This window comes from Vulpes vulpes, chromosome 9 (genome assembly GCF_048418805.1).
Source record: "Vulpes vulpes isolate BD-2025 chromosome 9, VulVul3, whole genome shotgun sequence".
Taxonomy (NCBI): domain Eukaryota; kingdom Metazoa; phylum Chordata; class Mammalia; order Carnivora; family Canidae; genus Vulpes; species Vulpes vulpes.
Genome location: NC_132788.1, coordinates 90,150,924 through 90,171,203, shown reverse-complemented (window position 1 = coordinate 90,171,203; position 20,280 = coordinate 90,150,924). Strand labels below are relative to the sequence as shown.

The window sequence follows — 20,280 nt, the reverse complement described above, 5'->3', positions numbered from 1 at the left end:
CCCTGCCTGTAGCCTCTGATGCCTCCCCCAGCCTCCAGGCTCGAAGGCAGGCTCCATGGCAAGGGGCGCACAGCCCGGGCCGGCCTGGCCCTGCTTCACCACCTGCACCTCACGGCACAGCTTTCCCTCGCCTCTGAATTCAGTGCACCGTGCTCTGGCTCTAGGCCTGCTGTCCCTGCCTCTGTTTCCACTGGGCTAACTTCTCCTCATTCTTCAAAATTCCACCCCAACCACACCACTTCCAGGTAGCCTTCCCTGATATTACCCAGGTCGGGCAAAATGTCCCAACCACTCCCCCCCACCCCGGCTCTTCTTGGCAGCAGGTTGTTCTCTGGGAGGCAGCTGTCCCAACAACAGGCACCGTGCTTCCCGGGGTACCCAGTGTACCTGCAGCACTCAGCCTAGGGCCTGGCCTAGGTGCCGGAAGGCACTCAGTGGACAAGACAGTGAAGGGCATGCAGCTACTGTCTTCACAGAGAACACCTGCCCTGCAAGTGCTGCTGGGCCAGATGGTGACCCATCACCCCTCCCCTCTGCTACGGCTTCAATTCCACAGCCAGCTTGCAGGTCCCCGCAGGGGTGAATTTGGGGTAGGCACTCATCTCATCGCGCTATGTTAGAGCCAGCCCCACGGCAAGTCTGACAGAGCCCCTGAGGCTGCTCCCTTGCCTCACGGAGCTCAGGTCTGAGCCCCTCCCAGCAGCCTTCACAGGGGACTCAGCCTGTGACCCCCACCTGCCGACCAGGCTTGATGGAGAGGGGCAGGGCAGCGCAGTGGTCCCGTGTGTTTGGCAAACCTGCTGCTAGAGATCCCTCCCGCTGGCCTCTCCTCTGCCCCTTCTAGAAAGAGTCACTCTGCAAACATTCTGTAAAGCTCTGGAGCAGAGAAAGAATGTTTTTCTCTGGTGATCAAGTTTGCTCCGTGAGAGCGAGCTGACAAGCTCACTTCTTGCCTTCTCCTGGCTGCCAGGATGCGGGGGACGCAGCTCTGTGCTGAGGCTCCTTGCTCTGCCCGGTTCCTCTGAGCTCAGTCTTCCCTGCTTGCCTTTTCTCTTCGATCTCATTCTCTTGGTTTTTGCTTTGTTTTCTTTATGCTTTTTATTTGTAAGCCAAAGACATGTGTCATTTTTAAAATAGGTGTAGATTAACTATAAAGGCTTTGTTTGTTTGTTTGTTTGTTTGTTTGAATATGCTTTGGCTATGCAGGAGTTGGCTGGAATCTTTGGGGTGCCTAAACCCAGGATGGGAGAGTAGACCCCTAGCAGCCCAGGATCTGGGAGTGCGTCCATGGGCTTAGAGGCTCCTGGGGACAGACGCTGGCTTCCTTCCTGGGCCTGGGGCCTCCCCTCTGTATCTTCTGTTCCAGTACTAGCCTCTTGACAAGGCAATGAGCAGACAGGCCTGGCCCTGAGTACAGGTGTGAGAATCAAACTGTGTCATGCAAATCCCATGGCCAAGGGGCCCAGGAGCTTGCTGAGAACCTCGGGGGAGTTGGCCTCTAAAGAACGTCTGCCCAGTTTGTGCCCACCTGAGGATATTTATTTCTAATAAGAACCTCTGCCCAGTTCACGCTTCCTCTTTTTTTTTTTTTTAATTTTATTTTATTTATTTATGATAGGCACACAGTGAGAGAGAGAGAGAGGCAGAGACATAGGCAGAGGGAGAAGCAGGCTCCATGCACCGGGAGTCTGACGTGGGATTCGATCCCGAGTCTCCAGGATCCCGCCCTGGGCCAAAGGCAGGCGCCAAACCGCTGCGCCACCCAGGGATCCCTTTTTTTTTTTTTTTAAAGTCAAAACTGGTTTTCATGGACTGAGTGACCATAAAGCAGATGAAACCTTTGATGTTCTCCTGTCCTAGATCCCCAGCTGGAGGCTGGAGCAACATTTTAAATAGGTGGTTTAATCTCCCTAAATCTTAAATTTCTCTACTTGTAAAGACCGGACTGAAAGTTCTCCACAGGTCTTACTGGTCACAGGCCCTTGAGGGGGTCATGGTGGAAGATTCTAAGATTCTAATTCTAATGTGGGATTTAGCCAGATGCAACCAGAGATGCCCACTGCCTGGGATTACAGCACCTTTCTTTATTTGTAACGAGTTAAAATATTGCTCCCTGTCCCAGCCCAGGCCCCACGGGCGGCCCTCTGGTCATAGTCATGTGGCATGGGGGGTGGGCTTAACCCCTCCCACATAACTACAGCTCCACAGACCAGCAGGAAATCTCTGTTCCTGGGGATCCTTCTTGGTAATCCAGCTTGACCAATCTGGGATGGATAGACAGACAAAAAGATAGGTGGTCAGCAAATCTCAGGTGTGATGGGAAGAGACAGAGACAGCTCGGGTTCGATACGGGGACCACAGAGAGTCTCAGGGTCCCCAGAGCCCAGCTCCCAGCCTCTCAGCCCCCACCCCTGGCCAGGCTCACCTGGTGGCAGAGTAGTCACGGCCCTGAACCCTCAGTGTTCTCTTGCTGTCATCGGCCTCTGTTGGGGGCCCCCAGAGCACGTCCTGGTAAAACTGGCCTGAGAGACAAAGGGTTGGTCAGCAAGGAATAAAGACAGAGGGAGCCTGGGAGACAGAGGTGAAGGGCACCGCCTGTTCGCCGGCAGAGGTGGCCTCTGAGGATGCCCAGAGCCCCGGGCAGCATACCAAGGGTCCCATTGACGTGGCTGGAGAAGCGGTCGGTGTCCCGCAGAAGGAGCCGGAGCCCCTCTCCAGGGCCGTCCCAGGGTAGCAGACCAACGGTCACTTTGTCTGTGCTGCTGAGCAGCAGGAGCCCCGTCTTGTCCATGGTCATATTGAGGCTGCGGGGAAACCGAATGTCCTGTGCAGTCTGGGTGGGAGCGGGGAGGGGGGCTGCCCTCTGGGCTCCGGCCTTCCTGCTGCGGCCTCAGGCCCGATCCCCTCATTGGGAAACTGGGACCCACGTTAACTTAGTGAGATCTGGCACATTCCTTATAAAATGAGACAGTGCTTCCTTTCCCTCCCTGGTCTTCTTAGATTTGGTTTCTCCATAAATTCCTCTTATATGATTTAGGCAGTTCTCTGACACATTTACTCTGTCCCTTTTGTGTTTATGGCCAGTGCCGCTTTCTTCTGATGATTATTGTTATTTACATCTAGAAGAGCAAGTCCCTTTTCATTCTATCCTGTCCTTTTTAACTTAAGATAATCTTTGAAATTCTTACCTTTTTGGTTTTGGTTTTCTTGGGAATGTCAGGCTCTTTTAAGCATGTTGAATAGACCCCTGCTGTTACTCTGAGTTTGTTTTTTTTTTTTAAAGATTTCATTTATTTATTTGATAGAGACAGAGAGAGAGAGAGAAAGCCAGCACAAGCAGGGAGAAGGGCAGAGGAAGAGGGAGAAGCAGACTCCCAACTAGGCAGGGCGCCTGATGTGGGACTTGATCCCAGGACCCTGGGATCATGACCGGAGCTGAAGGGAGACCCTCAACCGACTGAGCCACCTAGGCGTCCCTACTCTGAGTTTATTCTCAATGGAATTGCTCTAAACTTGCACTGTCTTGTATTTAATGTACAAGACATGGTCTGTTTTCCCTTATGTGTATCTTCCGTAGCTCATGAAAATATTCGGACTTTCTCTTGCTGCAAGTGATAGGAATTCTTTATTCTACCTTTGATTTTTTTTTTTAAAAATCTTATTTATTTGTTAGTGAGAGACACAGAAAGAGAGAAAGGCAGACACACAGGCAGAGGGAGAAGCCGGCTCCATGCAGGGAGACTGATGCAGGACTTGATCCCAGATTTCGGATCACACCCCAGGCCAAGGTAGACGCTCAACCACTGAGCCACCCAGGTGTCCCTTTATTCTATCTTGTAGTGTTCATGTCTGGGGCGCAGAAAGACTGTCATTCTTTGTGCATTTATCAGATAATAGTAAACTTTAAGAACTCTTATGAAATTGGGCGATTTTCAGGTTAAGCCCTTGGATTTTTCCAGGCATGCACTCATTTCTCAAGTGGCAACCCGTCTCTGGAGGGCAGAGGATAAGGCTCTCTGTATTCGGTGCAGGCCATGGGACTGCAGGGTGCTCCTCAAAGAGGGACAGGGTCCTCAGCCCCACTCCCAGGCCTCTTGTGACCTCCAGAACTGGACAGTTGCCTCTGGAAGGCCCTATGGTGGGGCAGCCCCACCCAGAAAAGGTCACAGTCCTCCTGCATTACCCACCAGCTGCCCAGTGTTTGATGCCAGATGGACTTGTCGTCCCTCATCAGGGCTCCAGGAGTATGCTAAGGATGACATTCATAACCTTCCGCAGGGGGCAGTGCTCTCCAGCTTCTCATTATTGTCATTACTTCACCACACTGACAGCACTGCCCTCCACTGTGCCCAGCGGGTACCACGCTCTCTAATGGGCAAAGTACTCCCAGACCGCATCCTCTCATTGGATCATCTGCTCAGCCCTCTGACTCAGAGCCAGGTGATTATTTCGGGTGATGAGTGAGGAAATAGGCTCAGAGGGGCTAAGCAGCCTGCCCAGGGTCACACAGGATTAGCGGGAGAGCTAGCTCTAAACCATGCTGTGCCCCACGTGGGACAGTGACCTAGGTTAGGTATGAGGGCAGCCAGGTCCTAGCATAACGGCTCAGTACCCTTCCGAGCAGGAGGGTATGGTGCAGGGCTCTCTGCATCTCTGCTCCTACTGCAGGCACAGCCCACTGCAGAAAACTCCTGCCCAGCCACTTCATTCCCAGGTCCATGGGCTCAGGTCACCTGTCTGCACTGTCACCAGCTAACTGATGTGGCCAGAGCAGTACCCAGCCTGGGGTGGAGGACTCAAGGGGCCCCAGACAGGGGCATACCCAGGCATCATGGAGAACAGCATTTCCTTCCACTTGTAGGCAGAGTTTCTTCGGTTCTGAGTCACTACCACGTGCTCAGGGGAGGCGCGGACCTGCAGCTGGAGGTTCTTGAGGGTCACCTCGATCCATGAGAACTGGGCCTTCTCTGTCTCATACTGGCCGGTCACCTCAATCCCTGAGCAGGCCGGGAGCAGAGAGGTCAAAGCCGTGGCCCCAGCTGGGCACTGGCCTGAACCGAGATCCACCCAGACCCCTTCTCACCAGCTGACCTCTTTGGTTCCCTTTCCCCAACACTCCCTCCCTCACTGGGAGCTGGCTCCCACGACCTCTCCCCTCCTCCCTTGGTTTCAGATGGCTGTGGAAGTGCCCCCAAATCCTCAGTGATGACCACCTCGGGATGAGCCCTCTGAAAAGGGAGATCGTGTTTGAAATCGACGAATGTGTGTAAAGCCTCTGGTGTGCTTGGCCTGATGAGGTGCTACAGCCAAGAGCAAGATGAAGAGGGGTGGTATCCCCCCTCCTCTGTGAGCAAACAGACTATGGGCCAGGCGGGATGAGTGACAGACTGTGGGGACCTGGGAGGAGCGAGGGAGCCATAGATGCTCATTGATTCTGGCTGGCTCTGCAGGTGTGTGTGTGAGCATCCCTGAGCGCTGTGCCTCCTTGCATCTGACCTGATGCTCAGTTCAACCAATAAGACTTTTCTAGGGGCCGGGGGCGCAGGCTTGGCCAGCACACACCTACCTCCTCACCATTTGCCGCCTCCACACCCTCCTCCAGCACCTTCTAGGGCTCTGCTTCTGCCTTCCCCTCCTCCACCCAGTGGGTCCCTACTTGTCTGCCAAGGCCCAGTCAGTCATTCCTATATGACCCCGTGCAGCCCCTCCTGTCCCCCAGATAGCTCTTGTCTCCTCCTCTGGGTTTGCTTCCATGTCGCTCTAGGCACTGACTATAAACCACTGAGCTCGCCTATGCCCAAGTCTGTCTCCCCACTCCCAAAGTATGGCAGTGCCTGGGGGCAAGTCCACATCTGGTCACCTCAGAGTGCCCAGGCTACCCAGCCCTGCAGACATGTCGTGCTCAGGGAGGAGTCTGCAGGGTGGATGTATGAGTGCCAGTGTCGGTGCTCAGGGGCGTGGCCATGCCAGGATCTGGGACAGGCCTGCACAGGGCAAGGTGTGTCTCCATGGGCAGATGTCCCATCATTGTCTCTGGGGTAGTAAGCTGGGTATGAGTGGTGTCTGGGACTCTCTGGGGGAATGACCAGACATGCACCTCTCACCTTGGTCAGGGTCTGAGAGCAGCTTCATTGGCCCCTGAGAGTGCTTGATGTCCACACAGAGGCGGTTCACACTCTGTCCAGGCAGCATCAGAATGACCGGAGGTGCCTGCATGGGGGCTGGGACAACAGGTGTGCTTCCTAAGGCGGGTAGGGCGGGCTAGGAGGCAAGGACAAGGAGGGGGCGTTGAGGGAAGCTGGCAACTTACCTGGAGATGAGGTTGCCTTGGCTCGTTCTGAAAGAAGAAGAAGTCGAGGTTAAGGGAGCCCCTTCCCCGGGGTGGGGGGGTGCTGAAAGATAGAGACCCGGATGCGTGTGGCCAGGGGTCTCTCAACTTCAACACTGGGAAACTCACGTGACAAGTCTGTAGAGTTCCCCGAAGCTTTCCTCTCCCAGAGTCGCCCTGTTACAGGGTCAGAAGCTACTGCAGGGGCTCTGGCCGGGGCGACATCTCTGGCTCTTAAATCCTCAACTTGAAGCGCTTCACCGGGAATGGAGGGGGCTGGTGGCGCCAAAGCAGGCATAGTGCAGGGACAGCCAGAAACAGAAAGGAAGGGGACAATGAGGATTGAGAACAATGAGCACGCCACCCACCCAGCCCCTCAACCCCTGCCACACTAGAAGAGTCTCTGTAATGAGATTTGCAAACAGAAGCACATGCTATAAGGGAAGATGGAGGGGACACAGGGTCTTGCCTTGCTCTGCACTGTTTCTGAGTCCAGATTTGGAAATCAGAAACAGCTCAAGGGTTCACGGTTGACTTTGAAAATGGAGGAAGCCCTCCCTTTCTAGAAGGTTCCATCCTGAGCCAGCCTCCAGAGTGTAATAAATCCAATTCAGTGAAAATAAAGGCAAGTTATGTCATGTCAGGCCCCACAGCGACTCTCCCTGGTTTGTGTCCAGCTCTGTGCTTTATGTTTTACCTCTCCAACTCTATGGCCCTGTTAAATGATCATCTTGAGGAAAGTAGACCCTCAGAGGGTCAGAAAGTGGCTTACCCAACATCCTGTCTGGTTCCCCAGGTGTATGGTAGAGTGGATGAAGAGGAGCTTTAGGAGGTCCTCGGAGTCTGTTTCTCCATGGGTCGCTAGGTATCCTCCTGGAAGGTCCAGGAGGACCTTTTTGGGAAAAGTTGATACATGCAGTCTTCTCTCAAGTAGTGTCATGGGTCCCCAAAACCAGGGCTCTGGGGCCCAGTCCAGGAGAGGGATGTGGAGAGGGCACATGGCTCCCCTCCCTACATTCATCATTCTGGGAGCCTTTCCCTCCATGACCAGGAGAAATTCAAAGTGGGAATAATGGACCCTTCTTGAATTCCTGCACCCCCTGCCACTGGGACATAAGCCCCCCGCCCTCCAGCCTCCAAGTCAAAGTACCTTGTCCTCTATAGCCTCTTCTTTCAGTGAGGACAGAGTCTGCATAGATGCCTCCTAATCAGATATAACTAGACTTGAGTCCCAGCCCTGCCAACCAGCCTAGAGAACCAGGCAAATCACTCTCCCAACAATCAGGGCAGAGTCTTGTATGTGACTGGGATCAAGGTCCTGTCAATCTACCCCCACCCCCATCCCTTTCCTCCTTTGTCACCTGTTCTGTACATTGTGTCTCCCACAGGAGGAAATCTAGAGAAAGAATGATGACCTGGAAATGAGAGGAATGCGGATTTGTTTCTTGGATATACCTTTCTGGGGTCCCCAGGTGATAGTCATACAGAGAAAGAGAGAGAAGCAGAGACACAGGCAGAGGGAGAAGCAGGCTCCATGCACCGGGAGCCCGACGTGGGATTCGATCCCGGGTCTCCAGGATCGCGCCCTGGGCCAAAGGCAGGCGCCAAACCTCTGCGCCACCCAGGGATCCCTGGGGTCCCCAGGTGAACAGGGATTGTGTTCCTAAGCACCCAGGACAGGACCTGAGTGCAGACGATGCCCCCTCCTGGCAGCAGGGCTGGGCTGGAGAGGCCCTGGCCAGTAACTTCAGGGGCCGGTGCCTTAGGCCCTGTGTCAGCCAACCATCCCCCAGCCCAGCCCTTGAGGGAATTAGGATCTTACTGGTATAAAAGTTCTTGTGTTTGTTTCCTGGATAAAGCAAAAAGAAAGAAAAGCAAATACACTGTTGGAGTGATTTCAATAAATGTAAAGTACTTCTGTTTAACCTTGCTTCTCAGCCCCAGCACTGAATAGGTGCGGTGAACTCAGGTCAGGAGCCCTGGTCTCAGCTTCCTCATCATTGAAATGGGATGAGTGTCCTGGGGCTCCTGGGAGATTAGGGTCCGAGTCTAGGTTGGGATATGGCCAGGGAGGGAGGGAGGCTCTGGAGAACATTGGATCAAAACTGGGTTGCCGGGATGCATGGGTGCCTCAGTGGTTGAGCATCTGCCTTTGGCTCAGAGTGTGATCCTGAAGTCCTGGGATCGAGTCCCACATTGGGTTCCTTGCATGGAGCCTGCTTCTCCTCCCTCTACCTCTGCCTCTCTCTCTCTCTCTCTCTCTCTCTCTCTCTCTCTCTCCTGCCTCTCTCTGTGCCTCAAATGAATAAACAAAATCTAAAAAAAAAAAAACTGGTTTTCCCAAGAGGTTGGGGTCCTACTCTTAACACCTACTTGTTTCCACAGGCTTCTCAGCAACTTCAGACCGTTGTTCACCTTCAGGTTTGGTGACCACCATGGATGTGAGGGGAGTGACAAAACTGTAGCTGAGTGACAAGTTCAGAGCTCGTGTCTCAAGGGCCTGCTTCTCAGCATCGGACGCTGAAACCCTGTAGGTTGAAGGCATCAGAGGCTCAGCAGGTCCTCCCTGGATGCCTAGTCAGGTCCTCCCTCCCTTCCTTCTGGAAGGTTCCCACTGGGAAAGTCTGAACCTCACACATGGTGCCAACACCCTCCTCTCTCCATGCCTGGGAGATACTCCATGCCAGCTGCCCCCACCGCCGCCCCTTCCCCAGGAAAGCTTGGGAAGGTGCTCAGACTGTGTGTGGCTGCCCTGGCAGGCCCTCGAGGGTGTGGGCTACCCACATTTGCTCTAGCAGTTGCTGGATGGTCAGGTATGCCCAGAGTCTCTCCATGAAGCTGTGGAAGATGTACTTGGGGCTCTGGAACTCCTTCTCCTGCTCTGCAACACTGGACTCCGTTTGGAAGGTGATGTTCTGCATGTGCTGAAAAGAGGGGCCCAGCCCGGGCAGGAGTAGTGAGGGCCTGCCATTCCCGAGCGCTCCCACAGAAACTTGCTTGGACTAGGACAGCTTCCACGCGCTGGTTGCAAGGACCGCCTTTCCTTGGAGTAGGCTGGAGCTGGGGAGGGAGTCTGGGGCATGAGAGGCTCAGCCACAGAGCCCCCCAAGATGGGAAGAATGTGGGATAAAAGGCAGCAAACTCTCCAAGGGCAACATGGCAGTCACAGAGCCGGGAGCTCAGGGCAGACTGGCCTTTCCAGAGAAAGGGAAATAAGAATGGGATCTGAACCCCTGGCTAGTGTAGAAACAGTAGCAGGAAGGAAGTGCAAGTGCAGTATGGAGGCAGAAAGGGGGCCCAGATGCATTCCATGCTCATCCCAAAAACAGACACCCTGGGGACAAAGAGGGAAGAGCCTCCTCCTGCAGTCAGCAGCAGAGTTAGAAGAGAACGCGGGTATCAACGGCCCTGATAGGGCTTGAGGCCCCACCCGCCCCAACCAGCTGCCCCCTGCCCAAGCCGATGCCCTCTGCTGGGGCTGGGCTCTGTGGGATGGTGCCAAGCTATGGGGGGACTGCTGCTTCCTTCCCCAGGGAGGCGCCTTCTGGTCTCGGGCGGCCCAGCCCGCAGTCTGGGAAGTGGGGTCTGGGGACAGAGGAACCCTGCCCTCTCTCACCATCGCTCCCCAGAGCAGCCGAAGACCTTATTATGGATCAGATCCCACTATCCCTGCTGGAGGCACCTCCTCTGTCTCACCCAGAGCCTGGTCTCCCAAAACTGACACATGCAGGCCACCTGCACGAATTTTGCCCTGTCCACACATACAGCTATTTGACGGTTTTCCTTAAACGAACTTTAAATAGATGAATACAATTTACTTGGCCTTGTCCCGAGCAATCATACCTGTAAAATCTTAGGTCTGGCGTTCAAGTTCTATTTTTCAGGAGACACATTAAAATAAATACACAACTACTAAAACAAAGATGTCTGTGTAAACCACCTGAGTCACCTTGAGTTCTGCACTTGGGGAACCCCTGGCCTTCAGGTTCATATTAGCAGCTAACGTGAATGGAGTGTTTACATGGGGCCAGACGTTAATCCCCACAGCAGCCTTACAAGGTGGGTAGGGTGACCTATTCTGATGTTTACACAAGAGGAGATTGAGGCACAGGGAGGTTAAGTGATCTGCCCCAGGCCTCACCTCTGGGAGGTAGCAGCTAGGCCTGAATCCAGTAGGCTGGCCACACGGCTTGCTACTTCCTCTGAGGTGGGGCACTGCGCCCCCCAGGCCCCTCGGACTCACCCACCCGCTGTTCTTCCCACACACACTGCCTGCTGGCCATGCAAGCCCAGAACGTTCCTCTGTCACCCCAGCATCTGGCCTCTATCACCTCCTCATCATCCTTCGATCTCAGCTGGGCCTCCTCCGGGTAGCCCTCCCCGATTCCCAGACCAGGTCTGGGTTCCCAGGGCTGCCCCCCAAGTCCCCAGGCTTATCAGTCAGGGCCATCGCAGCCTGCCGCTCCTTGTTCGTGTGATGATTTACCCGCACCATCTCTCCTGTGAGGATCGTACCCCAGGGCCTAGAGAAGGACCTGGCACCGAGCAGGTGCCGTTTCTGTCTGTGCAATGAGAGGGCCTCCTGTGGCACAGAGGCAAGGAGGGCTGAGCAGGGACGGCGCATCACCCGGGGAGCCAGGCTCCTGCCCCGCTGCAGGGGGCCCAAGGCAAGTTGCCTGCCCTGCCTGGGTCTCAGCCCGCTCATCTGTGAAACGGGAACAGGCCTCCCTGCCCAACCACAGCCTCGGAGGGCCAGTGTGAGGACAGGAGGGAGTGCCAGGCACTAGTGTCCTCAGGCCCAGTAACAGTGCAGACTGACGACTGTCATCTCTAAGTGGCAGGGAGCACTGTGACTTGCATGAGGTCAACTGGAGCCCGACAGGGCTGCGCTCTAGACCCAGCCCTCGGCCCGCCGGCCCCGGCTGCCCTTCCCCTGCAGGATGGCGGCCACCCTCACCAGCTGCCCTCTGACTTTGGCTGAGAGCGCATCAGGGCTCTGGTCCCGGAGCTTCCCAACCACGACGATCTCAGAGCCTTTGAAGAGGAGCCGGAAATTGTCCTGTGAGACCTTGTCCACAGCATTGTCTGGGTACTCAAAGGTCACCGCTGTCAGCAATGGGTTGGCCACTTCCTGGTAGAAGTCCTGTAAGGTTGGGGGTGTCAGGAGTGCCGGGCGGGGTGTGCCCGCCTCACCTATGCAGCCCGCCAGGGGTGCTCTGGCACCTGGAGCTGCAGGGCAGAGTCCGAGTCCTCATAGATACGCCGAGCCAGGCCACCATTGTCCAGTGCCAGCTTTTCCAGGAAGACATAGCTGACATCGAAGCCAAAGCCCAGGCAGAAAAGGCTGTACTGACCATCTATAGCTTTCTGCACGTTCTTCTGGATCCTTGCAGGGCTGGTCTCCCCTGGACCCAGCAGTGTGGGAAGGGGAAGTGAGAAACAGTGATTTGTTCAATGACATTTCTGGAATCTCACAGCCAGAGGGGCCTCAGATAACCACCCCCACCTCAGGTCCCATGCAAGCTGGGCAAGAACCCCAGTGACCCCCCCTGGGCGGTGTGCTCTGGGGTTGCTAGCAGTGTCCTCACCCACGGTGGGGTCACCATCAGTGAGCAGGATAATAAGGGAGACACTCCCATCTGACAGTAGCTCCTTCTGGTTGGCACTCTGCAGCAGCCGCACGGCCGTCAGCATTGCATCGTTGATGTTGGTCCCTGGCGGGGAGGGGGGCACATATTCTCAGGGTGGCTTCCAGCGCAGCTCCCCATGCTAGGCTCACTGCCCCGGAAGCCCCCATGCTGCAGGGCTACGGAGGCACTGACCTCCTTGGGCCTCGATGTTGGCAGCATATCTCTTGGCCTGGTCCACGTTCTCAGGCGAGGCTGGCACCAGCAGTGGCTTCCAGTGAGTCACATCCCCACTGAAGCTGATGAGATTGAACTGGTCGTTGGGCTTGAGGTCATCCAGGATCTTGATTAAGGCTTCTCGGGTCTGGACAGGAGGGTGGGAGACAGAGTGGGTGTGTGAGTAGGGCCTCCCTGGGGCTCCTGGGACTTGGGCTGGCATTCCCGGGCTCCCATGGTCCCTGCTCTGGGGGCAGGCCCTGCCCACACTCTGACCAATCTCACTCTCTGGGTGCCCCCTCTCCAGGAAGATGGAGGAGGGAGAGTCTGCCTACTGGACCAGAGCCAAGGGCGCGAGGCATGTGCGAGTTCCCAGGGCCATGCCCTTGGCTAGTGGGACTCACCTGCTGGATCTTCCTGCCACTCATGGAGCCGCTTTTGTCAATGACAAAGATCACATTCTTGGGTATTGTGGGCAGGCCCTCGGGAGCAAAGTAGTGCACAAAGTAGCCATTCTCGATCTGTGATCAGAGCGAAATAAACCCAGGTAGTAAGAGGGGCAGCCCTGCCCTGCCCCAGACCAGCCTTCTCACCCTAATCCTTGGGTTCCTCTCTTCACGCTGCCCCCTTTGACTCTGACCCACTGCTGACTTCCCCAAATCCTCACCATCTTCTATAGCTCAGTCCATCCCCTCTCTTGCCTTCCCTGCTCACATATGGCCCACTAGAACTTTACTCCACTTTACTCCTATTTGTTTTAGCATTTGAGGCAACTTACCCTAAAAAGTTCAGATGTAATAAACCTGAGATCCACCAAAAGAATAAAAACTTTAAAAACAAGGTCCATCAAAAGTGTAAAGGTAAAGCCTAATGATGCCAGAAACATGTGAAAGAAGCTACTGCCATTGAGCATAAAACTGAACTGTGAGCCTCCTGGCAGCCAAGACAATAAGGGAAATTGTGTAGGCATCTCTTTAGCAGAGGTGAAACTTCTGTGCCTCCAAAAGAAAATTGATTCAGGACCACTTAACAAAATTACTTGTTTTCAGTCTGTGATGCCACTGGTTCACCCTGATACATAGGGGCAGTTATTTTGCCTTTCCTTCTAGAACATGCAAGGTCAGGCCTTTGAGCACGGATGGATTTTCTGGTTGCCCTACTCTTGCCTTAGAGCCCACACACCTGAATGGAGCCTCCAGAGAGGGTCCGGTTCACATCATAGCGGACAATGAAGTTGCCATCCAGGACTTTGTCCAGCTGTCCCGCTGTCTTTTGTGGCTTGAATTGGATGTGAGCCTGGGGAGGGATGGGCCAGAGTTGGGAGGAGCCCCATGGTCATCCTCATCCCCATCTGGGCTCAAGATGTGCAGGATCCAGGCTGGCTGCCCTCCCCACCCTGGGGCCCTCCCTCAGGCTCCTGCCCATGGCCTTCTCTCCATCTCAGGCTTCACACCAGCACCCACCAGGCCTCATCCTCCAGCTCTGCCAAGTGGCAGCACGGACAGAGCCCTCCAAAGTCCCTCCAGCTCAGACATTCTGCCCACTGTCCCGCTCTCTGGACAGACTCCTAAGGCTGGCCTGACAACAGGCCTCTCGAGACCACTGCCCACCGACGGTGGCAGCCTACCTTGGTCTTGTTCTGTGAGATGGTGAGGGCATTCGCCAGTTCGCTGGTCATGAAGGTGCTCTCGGTCTCCAGAAAGCTGATGCCCTGAGGCTCGAAGATGTGAATGTCCATCTGGAGGCAAGAAGGGAGGTGCTGGGTCTGCTGGGAGCTGGGGCTGTGGGCCTCACAGGAGGCAGAGGGGGAAGGAGGGGCTGCTCCCAGCAGAGCAGGTGTCTTCCTGGAGGCCTTCGTGGAGGAGGCAGTACCTGCAGGTGCTTGACCAGCTGCTGGGGCTGGACTTTCAGCAGCAGCTCATACACTCCCAGTTGCCTCTTGAGCAGCTCTTCATACACCAGCTCGAAGGTGACCTTGGCAGCTGGAGCCACGTTGACCGACACCTGGAACTGCTCCGTCTTTCTTCCAGTGGCCCTGGGGGAGGGGAGCATCAGGTCTGTCCCTCCAGGCCAGGTAGGGCATGGCCGCTGGAGGCTGAAGGCAGGGCAGCCTCCGCCCCCGCAATGGGGCTCCCTCCCACCCCATCCGTGGCTCACTTGACGAGGCCAGCACTCTCTCCCCTGGCTACAGCTGCACTGTACTGCTCCTGGGCCGCAGCCTTCTCCTTGATGTTCCCTGGGTAGGTCACACCTTCGATGATCCTGGGGCAGGAGGGTGGCAGTTGTGGAGGGCCTGATGGGGGCAGCCCATTCCAATCCCATCCCCTCCACGGAGCCTCTCTGGACTCGCTGCGCCTCTCAACAGACTGACTCCTGTCTTTGCCGGAGCCTGTCCCTGGAAGGTACTTACTGTAGGCCAGGCTCCGTGCAGGGCCCTGGCTGAAGGCTGGTGGGCCTCTGCAAGCTACGCCAGGCTTCCTCCTACCCTGAAGCGTGCGCAGGCTGGTAAACACCCACTCACCGAACAGACGGGGGAGGAAGGCCGCAGAGGACACAGGACAGGGTAAGCCCTGGCCTCCGCCCCGGCGGTCGGGCCCCACACTCCAGCTTGCCCGCTCCGTCAGCTCACTCCCAGAGGAACGGGTCAGTCACCAGCAAGCGCTTGCCGGGGCGACGTGCGCCCAGCCTTGTGTGCAGCTTTGTGGGGCAGGTGGAGGAGCGGGAGGGGGTGCTGGGCTCCCAGGCCAGCAGGAAACTCAAGTCTGAAAGGCTTGGATCCCTCTCCCCTGCAGCTGCCCCCTCTTCCCGCCAGCACGGCCAGGGCACTCTGCACAGAGCTTGGCCTCTGGAGGAATAGGCTTTGGACAACTGGTGGACGGGTCTCCCGGGCTGTAGACACAATCCTAATGGCTGTTCTTTGGGGTTAGAAAGAACTGCCGGGGCTTTTACTCTGGAAGGAAAAGAACTGCTCCAGATCCTCCTTGTGAGGTGAGTAGGGATGTCAGCGAGCATACACGCCTGTCCCACTGGAAGTGGCATGAACGAGTGAGAGTGAGCAGGGGTGGGCGGGGAGGGTGCAGCCAAGGCCTTAGGACCCAGTGTGTCTCCTCCTCACCTTCCTGACCTTCCTGGTCATAATTGAACTCTGGGCCAGAGATGGGGCTCCTCCTCCCAGATGCCCAGCTGGGGTGCCCTGTCAGGTCAGAGAGCAGAGCACCCTGCCCCCCACTTCCCTATCTCCCTCAACAACACCATCTGGACCCAGAGAGGGGTGCTGGCCCTGGGCTCTCAGCACACGCATTGTGCCTGGAACCTAGCCACCTACTGGCCTTGGCACCCATGTGGGAGGCTGGGTATACCCTGCAGTGCTCACACTGCAAGTTGGGCAGCACAGGCCCTGGCTGCAGGGTTAGGAGAAGCAGGGAATGCTGAAGGGGGTGGTAGGGAGTGAGGAAGGAGCCAACCACAAGGACCCAGGCCCCACTGCACTTTTTCAGAGGTCTCAGGGTAGTTTAGGGACCCCAGCTGAGAGAAGCTTGCTTTCTGCCCCTCTATTGAGTTGCTGGGATCGGTGTCTCTCTGGCCTGCCCTCTATCACTACCTCTCCTGTGGGGCCAGGGACAGATGGAGAGGGTTTTCATGCATCTGGCAAACATTGCAAAACAGCCCAGGAAGGGTGGGGGAGGGCAAGGTGAGGATCAGCAGTGAGCCACAGAGTCAAACAGAAATCCCAGGAGCCTCCCAGTGCAGCCTCTGACCCAGAGCAGAAATACCCTCTGCAGCATCCCAGGTAAGAGGGAGGGGACTAGCCTGGCTTAGAACTTCCTGTGACAAGGAGATCCCCCTCCTTGAGGCATTGCTCCATTGTGGGGCAGCCCGGGAGTCAGGAAGGCTTCTGTATTCTGAGCTGGCTCTGCCTTTGTGACTGCCCCAGAATGCCCCAGCTCTATACTCTTCAGAGGCAAAGATACCAAGATGCTGTGCTTCTCCATCTGTCAACTGGGCAGCATTTGGTGACAGTGGATAGAGGGATGGATGGCAGGAGGGATGAATGGAAGGAGGGAGGGAGGGATGAAGGGAAGGGTGGAGGGGTGGGACATCTCTGAGAACACATGAAGTTCATGGGTGAAGCCTCTGGTTCCTTGTACCGTCTACAGGCACAGCACACACACCTAAGGCATCCATCCCTGCACACTTTACATCAGGAAGAGGGCTCCTCTTCCTGGCAGGATGTCTCCAGGGAGGATGGTGCCATGGTGCTGGGCTGGAGGAGGGCAACAGGAGAGAGGGCAGGAAGGTACCTACATGGAGAAGTTGGTGATGAAGGCTCTCTTGGGCAGCTCCACCTGGAAGGTGGCCTCCTGCACAGTTTCGGCCCTGTTGACCACCCTGCTGGTGACGACTGTGTGGGCAAATCTGGATGAGACCTTGGAGTCCACGGTGAAGCTGTAGATGCTGATGTCATTCTGGACCCGTGAGGGGGGAGGGGATGGGGTTGTTTCAATGCCCCCTCAGCGTGAGACAGAGCTCTTTCAGAGGGGGCCCTGCCCTTGGCCCCTGACCCCAACTGAACCAATGACCAGGCCAAACCCAGTGAGGTGTTTCACATGTGAACACTCGTCTCACAGCAGAGGGCGCTGTGAGTGCTGCTTCCCCCGCTTCGGGGGCCAGGCCGTGGCTCTGCAGCCCGAGCCCTGTGTCTTCGAGGCGACTCTCACGTTCTCCTCGGGCGGGGGGCCCTGGAGGGGTCAGACAGCTTCACATTTGATCTTAGCTCTGCCCCGTGCAAGAGGAGTGAACACGTTCTGTGATTTCTGGTGACCTTGGCCTCCATGGAAACTGGGACTTGCCCCTCTCCCACCAGGTGCTTCCAGGAACTGTGAAACTTGTAGGCGACGAGGCCCCGTCTCATAACTGCCTTCCTCTTTGCCCCCCTTGGCCCCACAGCCGTGGCTCTCCCCGGCCCCACGCCCTCTTCCTGTAGGCCTGCGGTCCCCCCAGGAAGGACGTGTGCACCCAGGCAGCCTTGCACACCTGCTGCCTGCACATGGTATGTCCAGCTGCACACGCAGCTTAGCACCGAGGCATGGGACGGGACGGGTGGCCTGTGGTCTGTCTCTGCTTGGTGGCAGGCACTGTATTAAGTTCTCTCTAGATATTACAGGTTTGCTCTTCACAAAAAAGCTCTTCAGAGCTTTTTACCATTTTACAGATGAGGAAGCAGACACAGAGAGTGTAAATAACTCCCCAGAGGCCATTCGGCCAGGAGAGGTAGAGCTGGGCTCATGAAACCCATTCTCACCCACCCACCACTGGCTCCCAGCAGCAACTGGCTGAGCTGCACTCCCAACCCCCAATGCCCCCACCCTGTAAAATGAAAATAAGGTGGGATCCCTGGGTGGCTCAGCGGTTTAGCACTGCCTTCAGCCCAGGGTGTGATCCTGGAGACCCGGGATCCAGTCCCACGTTGGACTCCCTGTATGGAGCCTGCTTCTCCCTCTGCCTGTGTCTCTGCCTCTCTCTCTCTCTGTGTGTGTCTCTCATGAATGAATAAATAAAATTAAAAAAAAAAAAAAAAGAAAGAAGGTCTCCCTTCTATCAAATGGGAGAGTAGCCATACAGCCCCAGGCTAGGGCCCGGTGGACGGTCAGCACCGCTTCTTTGCACACACACTGATCCACGCTCACTTGTCTGCACATACTTGCACACACAGAGAACCTTCTTGTGAATCAGCTCACACCACTCCCACTCAGGCACCCGTGGACACCCGTTACCTTTTGGGCAGTGGTCGCGTGGAGGACAGCCAGCAGCGAGAGCAGGACCAGCATGATGCCACAGGTGCAGCCAGGGCCCAAAGCCTTCATCTTGGCCCCAGGAGCTAGCAGGTTGCTTCTGAACTTCAGAGGAAGTGGGGAATGAATTAGTACATGCTTGCTGTCCCACCCCTCTGGGGGCGGTTTCTGGGAAATCGGGATCTCCAAGCCAAAAACTGCAGTGGCCTCAGATAAGCAAACTGTGAATGTCCCATGGACCTTGACTGGGGACAGGAACATGTACTGAGTCAGGCTCAGATGGGAATTGGGCATGGCACCCTTTCTGAAAGGTCCAGAATCATCCCAGGCTGCTACCACCCCTCATACCAGCCATTCCACCAGCAGGCTCCCTGGGTCTGGGAGCCACAACAGCGAAGCAGCCTGGCCCAGCCTGGGAGAGACAGGGATGGCTCAAAACGGGGGAGTGGGTTAGGGGTAGGGGGTGGGCTAGGCAGTGGCTTCTAGGAGGAAGGTGGCCTGGATGCCAGCCTAGTGTGGCTGGGCGGTGGGGGCCCTAGAAGAACTGGGTGGCCACTAGGGTAGATCTGCTGGGGCCAGGGCAGGACGGAGACCCCTTCTCTGTCCTTGGGTCAGGTTGCTGTTGGGCCCCATTCATCTAGCTGGGGCTCTTGGTTCACTTCCAAGGTCCCTAGAACAAGACTTGCACTTTGGCAAAACAATCTGAGAGCCATAAAGATGCTGGCATCTTGTGGCCTGTGGAGGTCTCCCCCTGGGGAATGTATTGAGAGGAGAGCAGGGAACAGAACCCGGAAGGGGGTGGTTCAGTGTGGTGGTGTGCGAGCTCAGGGGGGCCATGATGGGGTCAGCCGGGCAGAGGGAGCCCCTGAGTCATGGCTTGCGTGAGAAGGCCGGGCCTTTGGCTGGCCAAGGCAGTGCCACTGTCCTGAGCCCAGACCCTTGGGAGTGCCCCGGAGGGCCTAGGGTAGGATTACCAGTAACTTTTTTCAATTATCCTTTAATAAAGTTGCAATGCTGCTTTTATAACAAATAGCAATGAAGCGAATACATTTTGAGGGATTTGGAAGCAGCTGGTGCTTGTGTCCCTGGCAGCTCTGGGGAAGCCCAGCTCCCGAGTCTGGCCATGGATGGGGTGGGGTTGCTTCAGGAGTGTGGCCAGGTGCCAAACCCTGGGTCAAAGGAGGAAGATGTCTTGGCGACACTGGTTGGCGTGGGGTGGGGTACAGCCGCCATTTTGGGGACCCACACAAGGTTCTGAGGCAGTGACTGGCCCCCAGGGGTCTCCTCCATCAGACCCGCAGCATCCAGCCCTGAGTAAAGGGCGTAGAGTCCCTGGAGCTGTCTCTGGCTGCCCGTAAATGTTCCCCTTTCTTAGCACGACTACAGCCAGAAGCACCTGTATGCACGTCTGTGCTGCCTGCCGTGTGGCTCTGAGTATGTTTGGGATAATACGGGCTTCACACCTCCTCAGCGGTCTGAGAAAGGAGCTTCCCCAAGGAGCACAGTGAGCAGGCCCAGCCCTGTCCCATACAAGGCCTGCTCCACAGAGCAGAGAGCACAGGTCCAGCCTAGAAACAGCTATACCAGGAGGACAGGCTGGCTGAGGACGTGGGAAAGGCTCTGAGCAGCCAGCCCGACCTGCCCAGGGGACCGCCCAGCTTCCCTGCAGGCAGCAGCCCGAGTCAAGTGCCTCAAGCCCGGGCCCTGCTGGTCCCGCCCCGGACAGCCCGTGGTTTTGCCATGATGGGGGGATAGGCCTCTGCAGCCCCCCTGGATCTGACAGCTCCATGCACACAAGGGATCCTGAGGTCTGAGAAGGGAAACACTGCTCGTGAGCAGAGGACTTGGGAGTTCCCAGGATGCAGGCAGAGCTGTGAGAGTGGCAAGGAGCCTCGCCCCGAGTCTGGGAGAAGAGCAGCTCAGGAAGTGGACCACCACTGGCCAGAGAGGAGCCTCGGCCTGGCTTTGCTTTGGGGGGGTTGTGAGCTGGCAAGGAGGGAGTGCAAACAGGGTGTAGGGGCGGGGGGGGGGGGGCTTTGAGGCCCCTGGACCTGCTGAGCTTGGAGTCCTTGGAAGCATCTCAATGGTTTCTGTGGAGAGCAGGGGTATGGGTGAGCCTTGGGCCCCCCACTTGCTTCACTCTGAGCAGTGTTACTGTGGGCTGTTTAATGCAACAGGCCCCAGTTCTAGTCCCTTGTCAGACAGAAGGGGAAACTGAGGCCCAGAAAAGGAAAGACTGGTTTGAAGTCACACAGAAGTTCAGCACCAGGTCTCCATGTCCCAGGCTCTTTCTGGCATGTGGCAGCAGCCATAACAG

At 56.3% G+C, this 20,280-nt stretch overlaps 1 protein-coding gene across 6 annotated transcripts; it reads right to left on the bottom strand.

Moving 5' to 3' along the window:
* Positions 1–2,064: 2,064 nt before the first annotated feature.
* ITIH4 (inter-alpha-trypsin inhibitor heavy chain 4) lies at positions 2,065–20,202 on the bottom strand. 6 transcript variants are annotated; one of them, XM_072720819.1, is made up of 24 exons: positions 17,946–18,391; positions 16,477–16,637; positions 14,329–14,433; positions 14,044–14,206; positions 13,799–13,909; positions 13,354–13,467; positions 12,576–12,692; positions 12,151–12,319; positions 11,917–12,042; positions 11,552–11,733; positions 11,286–11,471; positions 9,113–9,252; positions 8,702–8,856; positions 8,151–8,177; positions 7,690–7,743; positions 7,479–7,532; positions 7,101–7,220; positions 6,458–6,604; positions 6,311–6,337; positions 6,105–6,221; positions 4,823–4,997; positions 2,650–2,804; positions 2,426–2,522; positions 2,065–2,264 (listed from the first exon to the last, which is right to left on the bottom strand). In XM_072720819.1, the coding sequence occupies exons 1-24, from the start codon at positions 18,255–18,257 to the stop codon at positions 2,195–2,197; spliced, it is 3,084 nt and encodes a 1,027-aa protein (XP_072576920.1). In that variant the 5' UTR covers positions 18,258–18,391; the 3' UTR covers positions 2,065–2,194. The 6 variants fall into 6 exon arrangements, with proteins under 6 accessions (XP_072576920.1, XP_025842206.2, XP_072576921.1 ...); XM_025986421.2 differs by lacking the exon at positions 7,479–7,532; XM_072720820.1 differs by lacking the exon at positions 8,151–8,177.
* Positions 20,203–20,280: the final 78 nt, after the last annotated feature.

Excerpts from the sequence above, each read along its gene's own strand:
- ITIH4 (XM_072720819.1), bottom strand. The coding sequence starts at position 18,257 with ATGCCCAATTCCCATCTGAGCCTGACTCAGTACATGTTCCTGTCCCCA. Across the intron at positions 4,998-6,104 it reads GCTCTCAGACCCTGACCAAG|GGATTGAGGTGACCGGCCAG; the intron begins GTGAGAGGTGCA and ends CGGCCTGCTCAG. Across the intron at positions 2,523-2,649 it reads CCACGTCAATGGGACCCTTG|GCCAGTTTTACCAGGACGTG; the intron begins GTATGCTGCCCG and ends TTTGTCTCTCAG.